Source organism: Bos indicus, chromosome X (genome assembly GCF_029378745.1).
Source record: "Bos indicus isolate NIAB-ARS_2022 breed Sahiwal x Tharparkar chromosome X, NIAB-ARS_B.indTharparkar_mat_pri_1.0, whole genome shotgun sequence".
NCBI classification, from domain to species: Eukaryota; Metazoa; Chordata; class Mammalia; order Artiodactyla; family Bovidae; genus Bos; species Bos indicus.
Window position 1 is genome coordinate 38,254,246 of NC_091789.1, and position 13,456 is coordinate 38,267,701.

Genomic DNA, 13,456 nt, shown 5'->3' on the forward strand with positions numbered 1-13,456 from the left:
CATGCGTGTGTATGCACGCATGCATGTTTCTGATGAGAGACGGTGAATGAATTTCATCATGTTCTCTAAGGGGTTTAAAACTGATAAAAGGATAGACATTCAGTGTTGAAACAGTGCATCCTTGAGACTGTGGTTCAGAGATTGATGTATTCCGCTTGGTTGGTAATACATGTTCTCTGAGCTAGAAGCAGGTGACTTCGAGGTGTTTCATGAGATGGCCTTGGACTCCTAACCACCCCGGATGTGAGATCCAGGAATGTGTGTTTTTAGCAGATCCCTTGGGAGTCTATTCACTTCTTCCCAGGAAAGTGCTAAAAATGTGCTTCCAGTTCACTGAGCACTTCTCTGAGGTCTAAGATATTGTTCTGCGCATCCAGTGCATTTTTCATTTCAGATATTGTATTTGTATCTTCACAAGTTCCATTTTGTTCTTGTCTGTACCTTCTATCTCTCTTCTCATATGTACATGTTTTCCTTTAAATGTCAAACACTGTAAGAGCTGTTTTAAAAATATTGTCTGCTTATTCCATCATCCCTGTCATTTTTAGTTCTCTATTGACTGATTTTCACCTAATATGAAACACAGTTTCCAGCTTCTTTGCAGTTCTAGTAATTTGGAGGAGGCTTTACATCATAAATATTATATTGTTGAGTGTCTGGGTTTTCTTGTCTTCCTTTAAAAAGTGTTGAGTTTTGTTTGGCAGTCAATTCAGTAACATAAACATTGGTTTGGTCACTCCAAGTCTGCTTCTTAAACTTTCTCAGGGGAGGTTGAGATGAACCTATACTGAGGCCTGACTCTAAGTCTCTCCTGAATGTTTCAGGTTTCTCCGTCCTAGCTGGTCTGAACCTCTCCCATCCCTGTGTGAGCTCTGGTAGTTGATCAGTTTCTGGGTGTCCAGTAACTGTTTTTGGATTCACCTCATGGATTGAACAATTATACCAAAGAAATTCTGGCACTGTTAAGAAAGTTCTAGGATCTACAACAGATTTCCCAACCTGGGTATCCAGCAAAGGGACTGAGAACCCACAGGGAATTTGACTTTGGAAGCAGAGGGATTTGATCACAGAACTTCCACAGGACTTGGAGACTCTTGGAGGGCACAGATAAAACCTTGTGTTCACCAGGAGCCAGGAGAAAGGAGCAATGTCCCCACAAAACACTGAACCAGACTTGCCTGTGAGTGTCCAGGAGTCTCTGGTGGAGGCATGGGTCGACAGTGGCCTGCTGCAGGGTTAGGGGCACTGAATACAACAATGCATGCACAAGTCCTTTTGAAGGAGGTCAAAATTACCTTCATTACCCCTATTGTAGTTTGACCTCAGGCCAAACAACAGGGAGGGAACACAGCCCCGCCTATCAACAGAAAATTGGATTAAAGATTTACTGAGCATGACTCCACCCATGAGAACAAGACCCAGTTTCCCCCACAGTCAGTCTCTCCCATCAGGAAGCTTCCATAAGCCTCTTATCCTTATCCATCAGATGGCAGATAGAATGAAAACTGTAATCAAATAAAACTAACCAAACTGATCACAGGGACCACAACCTTGTCTAACTCAATGAAACTATGAGCCATGACATGTAGGGCAATACAAGAGAGATGGGTCATGGTGGAGAGTTCTGACAAAATATGGTCCACTGGAGAAGGGAATGGCAAACCACTTCAGTATTCCTGCCTTGAGAACCCCATGAAGAGTATGAAAAGGGCAAAAAGATAGGACACTGAAAGATGAAATCCCCAGGTTGGTAGGTGCCCAATATGCAACTGGAGAAGAGTGGAGAAATAACTCCAGAAAGAATGAAGAGATGGAGCCAAAGTGAAAACAATGCCCAGTTATGGATGTCACTGGTGATGAAAGTAAAGTCTGATGCTCTAAAGAACAATTTGCATAGCAACCTGGAATGCTAGGTCCATGAATCAAGGTAAATTGGAAGTGGTCAAACAGGAGATGGCAAGAGTGAACATTGACATTTTAGGAATCAGTGAACTAAAATGGACTGGGATGGGTGAATTTAACTCAGATGACCATTATATCTACTACTGTGGGCAGGAATCCCTTAGAAGAAATGGAGTAGCCCTCATAGTCAACAAAAGAGTCTGAAATGTAGTTCTTGGATGCAATCTCAAAAATGACAGAATGATCTCTCTTCATTTCCAAGGCAAATCTTTCAGTATCCCAGTAATCCTAGTCTATGCCCCAACCACTAATGCTGAAAAAACTGAAATCGAATGATTCTATGAAGACCTACAAGACCTTCTAGAACTAACACCAAAAAAGATGTCCTTTTCATCATAGGGGATTGGAATGCAAAAATAGAGATTCAAGAGATACCTGGAGTAACAAGCAAGTTTGGCCTTGGAGTACAAAATGAAGTAGAGCAAAAGCTAACAGAGTTTTGCCAAAAGAATGCACTAGTCATAGCAAACACCCTCTTCCAACAACACAAGAGAAGACTCTACACATGAACATGACCAGATGGTCAACACCGAAATCAGACTGATTATATTCTTTGCAGCCAAAGATGAAGAAGCTCTATAGAGTCAGTAAAAACAAGACTGGAAGCTGACTATGGCTCACATCATGAACTCCTTATAGGAAAAATTCAGGCTTAAATTGAAGAAAGTAGGGAAAATCACTAGACCATTCAGGTATGACCTAAATTAAATCCCTTCAGTGGAAGTGACAATGAGATTCAAGAGATTAGATTTGATAGACAGAGTGTTTGAAGAACCATGGATGGAGGTTCATGGTATTATACAGGAGGCAGTGATCAAGACCATCCCAAGAAAAAGAAATGCAAAAAGGCAAAATGGTTGTCTGAGGAGGCCTTACAAATAGCTGAGAAAAGAAGAGAAGCTAAAGGCAAAGGAGAAAAGGAAAGATATACCCATCTGAATGCAGAGTTCCAAAGAATAGCAAGGAGAGATAAAAAAAAGCCTTCCTCAGTGATCAATGCAAAGAAATAGAGGAAAACAATAGAACTGGAAAATCTAGAGATATCTTCAAGAAAATTAGAGATACCAAGGGAACATTTCATGCAAATATGGGCACAATAAAGGACAGGAATAGTATGGACCTAACAGAAGCAGAAGATATTAAGAAGAGGTGGCAAGAATACACAGAAGATCTGTACAAAAAAGATCTTCACAACCCAGATAATCACAATGGTGTGATCACTCACACTCACCTAGAGCAAGACATCCTGGAGTGAGAAGTCATCTGGGCCTTAGGAAGCATCACTATGAACAAAGCTAGTGGAGGTGATGGAATTCCAGCTGAGTTGTTTCAAATCCTAAAAGATGATGCTGTGAAACTGCTGCACTCAGTGTGCCAGCAAATTTGGAAAACTCAACAGTGGCCACAGGATTGGAAAAGCTTAGTTTTCATTCCAATCACAAAGAAAGGCAATGCCAAAGAATGTACAAGTTGCACTCATCTCACACGCTAGCAAAGTAATGCTCAAAATTCTCCAAGCCAGGTTTCAACAGGACATGAACTGAGAACTTCCAGATATTCAAGCTGGATTTAGAAAAAGCAGAGGAACCAGAGATCTATTGCCAACAGCCATGGGATCATTGAAAAAGTAAGAGAATTCCAGAAAAACATCTACTTCTGCTTCATTGACTATGCCAAAGCCTTTGTGTAGATCACAACAAACTGTGGAAAATTCCTCAGGAGATGGGAATACCAGACTACCTTACCTGCCTCCTGAGAAATCTGTATGCAGGTTAAGAAGCAATAGTTAGAACTAGACATGGAACAATGGACTGGTTCCAAATTGTGAAAGGAGACTGATATTGTCACCCTGTTTATTTAACTTATATGCAGAGTACATCATGAGAAATGCCAGGGCTGGATGGAGCACAAGCTGGAATCAAGATTGTCAGGAGAAATATCAATTACCTCAGAAACACAGATGACATCACACTTATGGCAGAAAGCGAAGAGGAACTAAAGAGGCTCTTGATGGAAGTGAAAGAGGAGAGTGAAAAAGCTGGCTTAAAACTCAACACTCAAAAAACAAAGATCATGGCATCAGGTCCCATCACTTCATGACAAATAGATGGGGAAACAATGGAAACAGTGAGAGACTTTATTTTTTTATGCTCCAAAATCACTGCAGATGGTGACTATAGCCATGAAATTAAAAGACCCATGCTCCTTGGAAGAAAAGCTATGACCAACCTAGACAGCATATTAAAAGGCAGAGACATTACTTTGCCTACAAAGGTCCGTCTGGTCAAACCTATGGTTTTTCCAGTAGTCATATCTGGATTTGAGAGGTGGACCATAAAGAAAGCTGAGTACCGAAGAATTGATGCTTTTGAGCTGTGGTGTTGGAGAATACTCTTGAGAGTTCCTTGGACTGTAAGGAGATCAAACCAGTATATCCCAAAGGAAATCAGTCCTGAATATTCATTGGAAGGACTGATGCTGAAGCTGAAACTCCAATACTTTGGCCACCTGTTGTAAAGAGCTGACTCATTGGAAAAGACCCTGATGCTGGGAAAGATTGAAGGTGGGAGGAGTAGGGGATGACAGAGGATGAGATAGTTGGATGGCATCACCGACTCGATGGACATGAGTTTGAGAAAGCTCTGGGAGATGGTGAAGGACAGGGAGGCCTGGCGTGCTGCAGTCCATGGGGTCACAAAGAGTTGGACACAATTGAATGACTGAACTTAACATGGGGTGTTAGTATTCAGCCACTGTGCCATAAAGGAATTCCCATGGGGACTTCAGGAGCTCTTTACCCAATACCCTTGTCTTTGGTGCCTCTCCCTACTGATTCCCAGGTACCTCAACCCTCCGGAATGCTGAACTGTCTTTCCCAACTTGGCCAGATTGCCGTAGTCTGTTGGGAGTCCCTTCCCTATACCATCAGTTAGAAACAGGCTTACAGGCTGTGAGCTAGAATGCTAGAGTCTGAGACTCAGTCACATTGTTTTCTTCTCCTATACACCACAGCTGACTGTTGCTCAATGTCAGAAGTCATTGGATTCAAATATTTGGTCTAGTTTTCTAGTTGGTTTTGTGGGTGGGGGCAAGTTCAGGGCTAAGTACACCAATGTGGCTAGAAGTGGAAGTTCTCCCAGGTGGTTCAGATGCAGAATAAAAGTGGGGGAATGTCTTAGGTTCCTGGGGCTGCTGTAAGAGTACCACAAACTGGGTAGTTTTAAGCCACAGAAACATACCATCTCCCAGTCATGGAGGCCAGAAGTCCACAATCCAGGTGTGAGAAGAGTTGGTTCCTCCTGATGGCCATGAGGGAAGGTGTGTTCCCCGCCTTTCTCCTGGGATTGGAGAGGCTGTCAGTGCCCTGAGTCTTCACATCATCTTTACTCCATGCATGTCTGTGTCTCCAAGTGTCCCCTGTTATAAATGTGCCTGTCATATTACATTAGGGCTACACCAAAGACCTTATTTTAACTGGATTACCTCTGTAAAGACCCTGTCTCCAAATAAGGTTACCTTCTGAGGTGCTGAGCACTAGGACTTAAACATTGGAATTTTGAGGCAGGAGACACTTCAGTCCATAACAGGGAAATTCAGATTCAAGTCTCAGTCCTTCTTCCCTGGATAACCAAGGCTGCCACTGCACAGTGCCTGCCTCAGCCTTGCAATCACTTGCACCTTTGTTTAACCTGGGTGTCCCTTTCTATCAAGAAACCAACCAGGAGGTGTTTGTAAACAGAATCAGCAAGTTGTATTGAAGATGGTTGAAGACAGCACATAGCTTTCATTATCAGAGGGATTAGATCCAGTTATTCCCCAACCAATTCCAGGCAAATCAACAGGTCTGTGATCTCCATTACAGCTTTCTAGAGGAGTTTAGTTTCACCTCCTTCACATCTGAGAAATGAGCACAAACACTTTTCCACAATGTTACAGGATGTTGCAGGTTTTTGTTGTGGAGATAATGCTGGTAAGGTGGTAATGAGTCACATTAGTGGCTGTGGCAGGAAAGGCTGATGGGAAATAGATCCTTCATGGCCAGAGCTAGAGGAGCCCTCAGGGCCCAGTGGGGTACAGTGGGGGGATGTGATGCCTGGTGCCCTGGGGGCCAACAATCCCATGTCATTTTACAAGTTACTTTCAAGGTGACAAAGTTTTGCTGTGGAGTTTGCGATCCTGCCCTTGTGAAATGTGAATCTCTCCCCACGGGAAGAGCTAGCAGCCCCTCCCATGCCTGGCACACAGTGAACACATCCATGAACATGCCCTGTCCAGAGGAATTGTTTTAAAATCCTTTTTATTGTCAAAGAAAACACAAATATAGCAAACCACATAGGGCAAATGTATAGCTTTATGAATTTTTCTTAGATGACCGCACCCTCCCCTTGTAACCACCAACCGCTTGAAAAATAACTTAGCCACCCACTGCTGGAGCCTCGTCATGTACCCCATCTGAACCACAACCTTCTCCTGTTCCCCATATATGACTACTATCCTGACATGTAGACACATCTCTTCTTTGCATTCTTTAATTTTTTTATTACTCAAAAGGGCATCCCCTAGACACAATAATACAAAAGAATACTATTCAGGCATAAAAAAAGAGTGCCACAATGCAATTTGCGGCAACATGGATTGATCTAGTGATTATCATAGTAAGTGAAGGAAGTCAGAAAAAGACAGACAAATATAATATGACCTCACTTATATGTGGAATCTAAACAAATCATACAAATGACCTTATTTACAAAACAGAAACAAACTCAGAGACATAAAGAACAAACTTGTGGTTACCAAAGGGGATAGGGCAGGAGAGGGATAAATTAGGACTCTGAGATTAGCAGATCCAGACTACTATACATAAAAGAAACAAAGATCTACTGTATATCATAGGGAACTATATTCAATATCTTATATTAATAATAACCTATAATGTAAACAAATCTAAAAAAGTATATATATATATATATATATATATATAGATGTGTAACTGAATCTATGTGCCATACACCTGAAATTAACAGAAAACCAGAAATAAACTACACTTCAATAAAAAATAAGCCCACAGAAAATTTTTGATTTATCTTTTAAGATTCATTTACTCCATAGATCCTCTCGGCCCTTCTTTTTCTTGTCATTTATCTGTTGAAGAACCTGGGCCTTTGACCACAGAATTTCCCACAGTCTAGCTTTGTGGGTGGAACTTTCACATTTGCTTATTCCTCTTCATAAGTTAGCAACTGTTGAGGGCAAACACCGCTGCTTGCGAATGCACTGCGGCAAGCAAAATGGTGAGATTCTAATTGTATCATTGGTTTTCCTTTATTAGTCAGCATACATTTGTGAAAAGATCATGAAGTGTTTCCCTCACCTGCTCTGAGGATGACACATTCTTTTTCTTTTTTAATATCATGATGAACTCTCAGGTTTAAATATATTTGATGGATTTCAAGCCACTGTGATTATTACAATTTATTAAAGCTTGAATTGCTCCATCTTTGTCCAATGGGAGTGTCTTCATCTTGACCCCTGAGTTCTTTCGATAAATTCCTTGCAGAACGGAGTCCCTGTGAAGAGCTTCACTTCAGTGCTGGCTGACTGCTTTTTAAAGGTCTTTGTCATGAGTCTTTCACTTCTAGAAGCCTGGTCCCACCTACTTAGTAAAATGCTCCAAGAAAGTGTCATTTCAGCTTTGGTATTATCACAAGTCTTGGGCAGAGATTAACAACTCGAGGGAGGGTGTGCTCGTAAGTTTCGCACACAGACTGTGCTGGATGTGGCTGCATCCTTGGCCCTTCTTTACTTTCAGCTTGGCCACCACATCTTCCTGAAGGAGGTCTCTTGGGTATGCCCATAGTATCTTAGCTCTCCCTTATCATAGCGCTGATCTTGCTGACAGAAATTGTCTGTTTATCCCATGTGCCCATTTCCTCTGTTGCCCACAAGACTGAGTGGCAGGGCCTGTTCAATGGCTGGTTCACTTCCATTCCCCCCCGTGTCTGCCCACTGGCCAGCCTGTTAGGATGTCAACAGATAATTGCTGAACGAATGTCTGTGTCCTTCTCCTAGCAGAGTGCTCCTTCATGGGATTGAAATCTTCCCGTTTTGTCTCTTCCCCCTCTCTCAGCACCCCAGCTACTTGGTGAGCCCTAATCGTGTTCCCCAGCCCCAGCCCACCAACACTGTTATTCAAGGCTAAGAAATGGGTTTCTACAAAACAAAGAGCAGTTAACTTGAAACTTGTTTCAGCCTCCACTTTGACTTCCTCTTTTAGAAACATTTTTTGGGAAGTACAACAAAGTTCCTCTTCACATTTCCCCACCAAAGTGGCCTTTGGAAAGTTTGGGGTACCCCTGGTGCCCCAGGGCGTTCTCTCATCCTGACAGTGACGCTGGAGCTTCCTCTCATGGTCAGGGGCTCCACGCTATCCAGTCCCAGGTTTTTGTGACAGAAAGTTCTCCAATCATTAATGCTTCTTCTTCCATGACTCCCATAAGCCTACACAAATGCTGTTATTTCTGTCGTCTTAAAAACAAGCACTTAATTGCACTGCTTTGTCCCTCTTCCAAGGGGTCAGATGTCTCCTGAGCGCTTTCAGTTCAGTTCAGTTCAGTCGCTCAGTTGTGTCCGACTCTTTGTGACCCCATGAATCACAGCACGCCAGACCTCCCTGTCCATCACCAACTCCGGAAGTTCACTCAAACTCACGTCCACCGAGTCGGTGATGCCATCCAGCCATCTCATCCTGTGTCGTCCCCTTTTCCTCCTGAGTGCTTTACACCATCCCTAAAGGCAGACCCTAGCCAGGCCTTACCTGCCAGGTTCTGTTTCCTTTTCCCTGTCCCAACCTCACATGGGGTGACTGCTCGCCTCCACCCCCCCACCACCCTTCTGATTCTGCCTCTTGCCCAGCGTCAAAGGGGCTTTCCATTCTGAGCCCTGATTGCAGGTCATATCCACCATTCAGCGCCTCATCAAATTCTCTGTTGCCTCAGATCTTGCAGCCCCTGGGCAGGGAGGGAGCTGAGAACACCCCACACGGGGCTTCTCTCCCCCTGCCCTGCCACCCTAGTCAAAGCCAAAGCTGGTGGCCTTCTCAATGTGTCAGGCCCAAATGACACTGCAGTGGCCTGTGGAGCAGCCTGTCCTATTTCAGCTCTGGTTTCTTTTCTTTTTTGAGCCTGGACTCAACTTTGCCTAATCATCTGACCTCAAGATTTGGCTGTTTCCCAGATTCCTATAGCATTAAGGGAAGTTCATTCCTATTATGGTGTTTCTCAGGAGGGCACAGAGGATCGCTTTAGGCCAGACAGTGTGCACCCTCCATGCCCCCAGCCTTCTTGACTGGCAGCACAGGGCTATCTTCAGATGTCCCCGAGGGCATCTCAGTTCCTTGATGGAGGAATACTGACCTAGGTGGTGGTTGCAGAAGTGTCTCCCGCTTTATGATAAGTGTGGAGATTCCTTAAAAAACTGGAAATAGAACTGCCATACGACCCAGAAATTCCACTGCTGGGCATACACACTGAGGAAACCAGAATTGAAAGAGACACGTGTACCCCAATGTTCATCGCAGCACTGTTTATAATAGCCAGGACATGGAAGCAACCTAGATGTCCATCAGAAGATGAATGGATAAGAAAGCTGTGGCACATATACACAATGGAGTATTACTCAGCCATTAAAAAGAATACATTTGAATCAGTTCTAATGAGGTGGATGAAACTGGAGCCAATTATACAGAGTGAAGTAAGCCAGAAAGAAAAACACTAATACAGTATACTAATGCATATATATGGAATTTAGAAAGATGGTAATGATAACCCTGTATGCAAGACAGCAAAAGAGACACAGATGTACAGAGCAGTCTTTTGGACTCTGTGGGAGAGGGAGGTGGGGGAGATGACTTGGGAGAATGGCATTGAAACATGTATAATATCATGTGGGAAACGAATCACCAGTCCAGGTTTGGTGCAGGATGCAGGATGTTTGGGCCTGGTGCACTGGGATGACCCAGAGGGATGGTGTGGGGAGGGAGGTGGGAGGGGGGTTCAGGATTGGGAACACGTGTACATCCGTGGCAGATTCATGTTGATGTATGGCAAAACCAATACAATATTGTAAAGTAATTAGCCTCCAATTAAAAGAAAAAAGAAAGAAAAAAAATCTGTAAAGAATTGCTGGCACTACCCATCTCTCTACTTCACAGTACTGATTTTCTTTTACTTCACATTTTCTGATCCTTGCACCCTCCCTCGAGTTCACGTCCATTGGTATAATTTAGACAATCATTAACTTAAACTAATGATAATCTGCTCTCCTCACCAATGTGTATGATTTTCCCTTTCTTGTTGAGCAATCCTCTACAAGTTCAACGACTAGGTTAGGTCGCACTGGATTGAGGTATATAGGGGTAAGAAAGCTTCCTTCCTGCCCTTCACTATTAGAGTTTTCTTTTTTTTTTTTTTATTTGGCTGTGCTGGGTCTTAGTTGTGGGATGAGAACACTTAGTTGTGGCTTGTGGGATCCATTTCCCAGAGTAGGGATCAAACTTGGGTCCCCTACATTGGGAACTCGGAGTCTTATCCACTGGACCACCAGGGAAGTCCCTAAATTTTTTTTAAAGCAGGGTGCCCGTAAATTTGTGTTGCATGCCTTTGTGATGAGTGCATATTTCTACTCGACCTGGCGGCGTGACTCCCATGGCTACCCCCCACCGCGATAGCCAACGGGAAAAGTGGAAGAGGCCGAGTGCGCTCCGGGGCTTCCTATCACGGGGGCCAATGTCCACTTGCCTCTCCCACAGGCCTGGCGCCGGCGCTGGTTCGTGCTACGGCGGGGCCGGCTGAGTGGCGACCGCGACGTGCTGGAGTACTACCGCAGCCAGCGTGCCAGCAAGCCCATCCGCACCATCGACCTTAGCGAATGCGCCGTCTGGAAGCATGCGGGCCCGGGCTTCGTTCGCAAGGAATTCCAGAACCACTTCGTGTTCATTGTCAAGACCACGTCTCGCACGTTCTATCTGGTGGCCAAGACGGAGGAAGAGATGCAGGTGTGGGTGCACAGCATCAGTCAGGTCTGCAACCTCGGCCACCTGGAGGACAGAGGAGGTAAGAGCCCACTCAGGGTGGGGAGTCGGGGGGCTGAGGCAAAGGTGTTGGCCCCAAGTGTGCCAGGGGGATAAGGGAACTGGGTGGCCAAGCCCGGGCACTGCCCACAGAGCATGAGGAGCCACTTTGGTCCCTTCAAAGCCGCCCGGTGGCTTTGCCATCATCAGGACACGCAGGCAGAGAAAGCACAATGTGGGTGGGGACGTTCTGTACAGCTCTGATTTTTCCCACACTACTGCTGCTGGTTTTTCTAGAAATATCAAATATTGCTGTCTTTAAAAAAATTCTAGGAACTCCAGATTTTCTGTTGCCTATTGTGTTGTTCAATGCTAAATTTTAGAAAGACAGAAGTAGGCTGCCTGTCATACTCAGGGAAGGTTTCCGCTTATGTCCAAGTGGCTCAAGGTCTCTGCAACGGAAATGAGTTCTAAGTTTGCTCTGAACCATTTTGGGGCACTGGGAGCAAATGACCCATGTGGCTCTTTGTCTGCCACTCTTGCTCTCTCTTTTACACGCACACACGCACATTGCCGTTTCTATGTAATATACTGGCTATAATGCACTTAAGGTTACAATTAACTTCCCTTCGTGGATGTTGCTATTGAGCCCCTGGCACCATGCCTTGATCCTCAAACTACAGACTTCGAGTCTTCGTTTTTTTTTTAGCCTCTTAGCCTAGCAGGCCAACCTTACCCTTAAATCCCATGGCATACAGTTGCTTCACCCTTTCCCTCCTTAACTGGGTGCTTTATCGTCTTCCACGGAAATAACCACATTCTAACACTAGGTGGCGCAGAAGAGTCAGAGTTGCATCCCTCTCTAGACAGACGTGAGGCTGTGTGTGCTTCCTGCCAACGAAGTCCTTTTCTTTTCACGACGCAGGCAAGCTTACTAGGTGAAGCTACGCAGTTACACCGTTGAACTTTGAGAGCACTCGAGTAAGAGGAAATGAAATGATGGCAGTCTGTTGCCCTTGCTGCAACAGAGTTTCTTTACAAAGTTGCACTGAATTTGTCAAGACACTGTGCAACCCAGCAGAGCCTTGCTGCTCACTCTTCATGCCTAGTCCCTACCTTCGGTGCAATTAGATGCATATTTGTGTTTCATGTCGTATGTGACTTCTGTTTCCTCATTTGGCAGTGATGCTAAAACGTAAATACATAACATGTTTCCCAGTATGCCAAGGGGAGCACAAAGGAGTAAGGCACCAGGCACGAAACAGAAAGTTCTGGCCTGAAGTTGGAGGATGGGCAAATCCCCCATGACCTCTTCTGTTCCCTGTAGCCTCCCCCCACCTTTGTTTGGAGGAGGAATAGATGGGGAAACAGTGGAAACAGTGTCAGACTTTATTTTGGGGGGCTCCAAAATCATTGTAGATGGTGATTGCAGCCATGAAATTAAAAGACACTTACTCCCTGGAAGGAAAGTTATGACCAACCTAGATAGCATATTCAAAAGCAGAGACATTACTTTGCCATCTAGTGAAGGCTATGATTTTTCCAGTAGTCATGTATGGATGTGAAAGTTGGACTGTGAAGAAAGCTGAGTGCCGAAGTATTGATGCTTTTGAACTGTGGTGTTGGAGAAGACTCTTGAGAGTCCCTTGGACTGCAAGGAGATCCAACCAGTCCATTCTAAAGGAGATCAGTCCTGGGTGTTCTTTGGAAGGAATGATGCTAAAGCTGAAACTCCAGTACTTTGGCCACCTCATGTGAAGAGTTGACTCATTGGAAAAGACTCTGATGCTGGGAGGGATTGGGGGCAGGAAGAAAAGGGGACGACAGAGGATGAGATGGCTGGATGGCATCACAGACTCGATGGACATGAGTTTGAATGAACTCTGGGAGTTGGTGATGGACAGGGAGGCCTGGCGTGCTGCAGTTTATGGGGTTGCAAAGAGTCGGACATGACTGAGTGACTGAACTGAACTGAACTGAACTGTAGGGGTTGATTCCTCTTCATCTCAGAACCAAGCCTAAAGGGGCTGTATTGTGGCTTCTCACATAGAGTGTTTGGTTCTGTCTCTGGTAACCATAGGTAGGCAGCACATCATGTGTACCCTGGCCAGTAACTCCATTAAATGCTTTTGTGTATTAGCTCTTCTCATCCCCAGACCAACTGTGTGGCAGAGGTACTCTGAGCGTAACCACTTTATAGAGAAGAAAACTTGGACCAAGCAGATAACTTGCCCAAGGTCACGACAGCTAGATATTAGAGTCTGCACTTGAATTCAGGCAGTTCTGGGCCACTCTGACTCAGGAGTCCTAAATTCCTGCTAACTTGGTTCAAAAGGGAAATAAAAGCAGGCTTTTCATTGGGAGTTTCTGAATGTGGGCTTTACCAGCCATCACAACACTTTATTTCTTTCATTCCTTTTCCTTAGA

The 13,456-nt window shown here is 44.5% G+C and overlaps 1 protein-coding gene across 2 annotated transcripts in view; it reads left to right on the forward strand.

Moving 5' to 3' along the window:
• Positions 1 to 13,456, forward strand: part of GAB3 (GRB2 associated binding protein 3) — an 86,284-nt gene that overhangs the window by 18,242 nt on the left and 54,586 nt on the right. For both annotated transcript variants that reach the window (XM_070784646.1, XM_070784645.1), the window contains exon 2: positions 10,769 to 11,072. In XM_070784646.1, the coding sequence (XP_070640747.1) occupies positions 10,769 to 11,072 (304 nt within the window). The remainder of the gene's footprint in view (positions 1 to 10,768; positions 11,073 to 13,456) is intronic.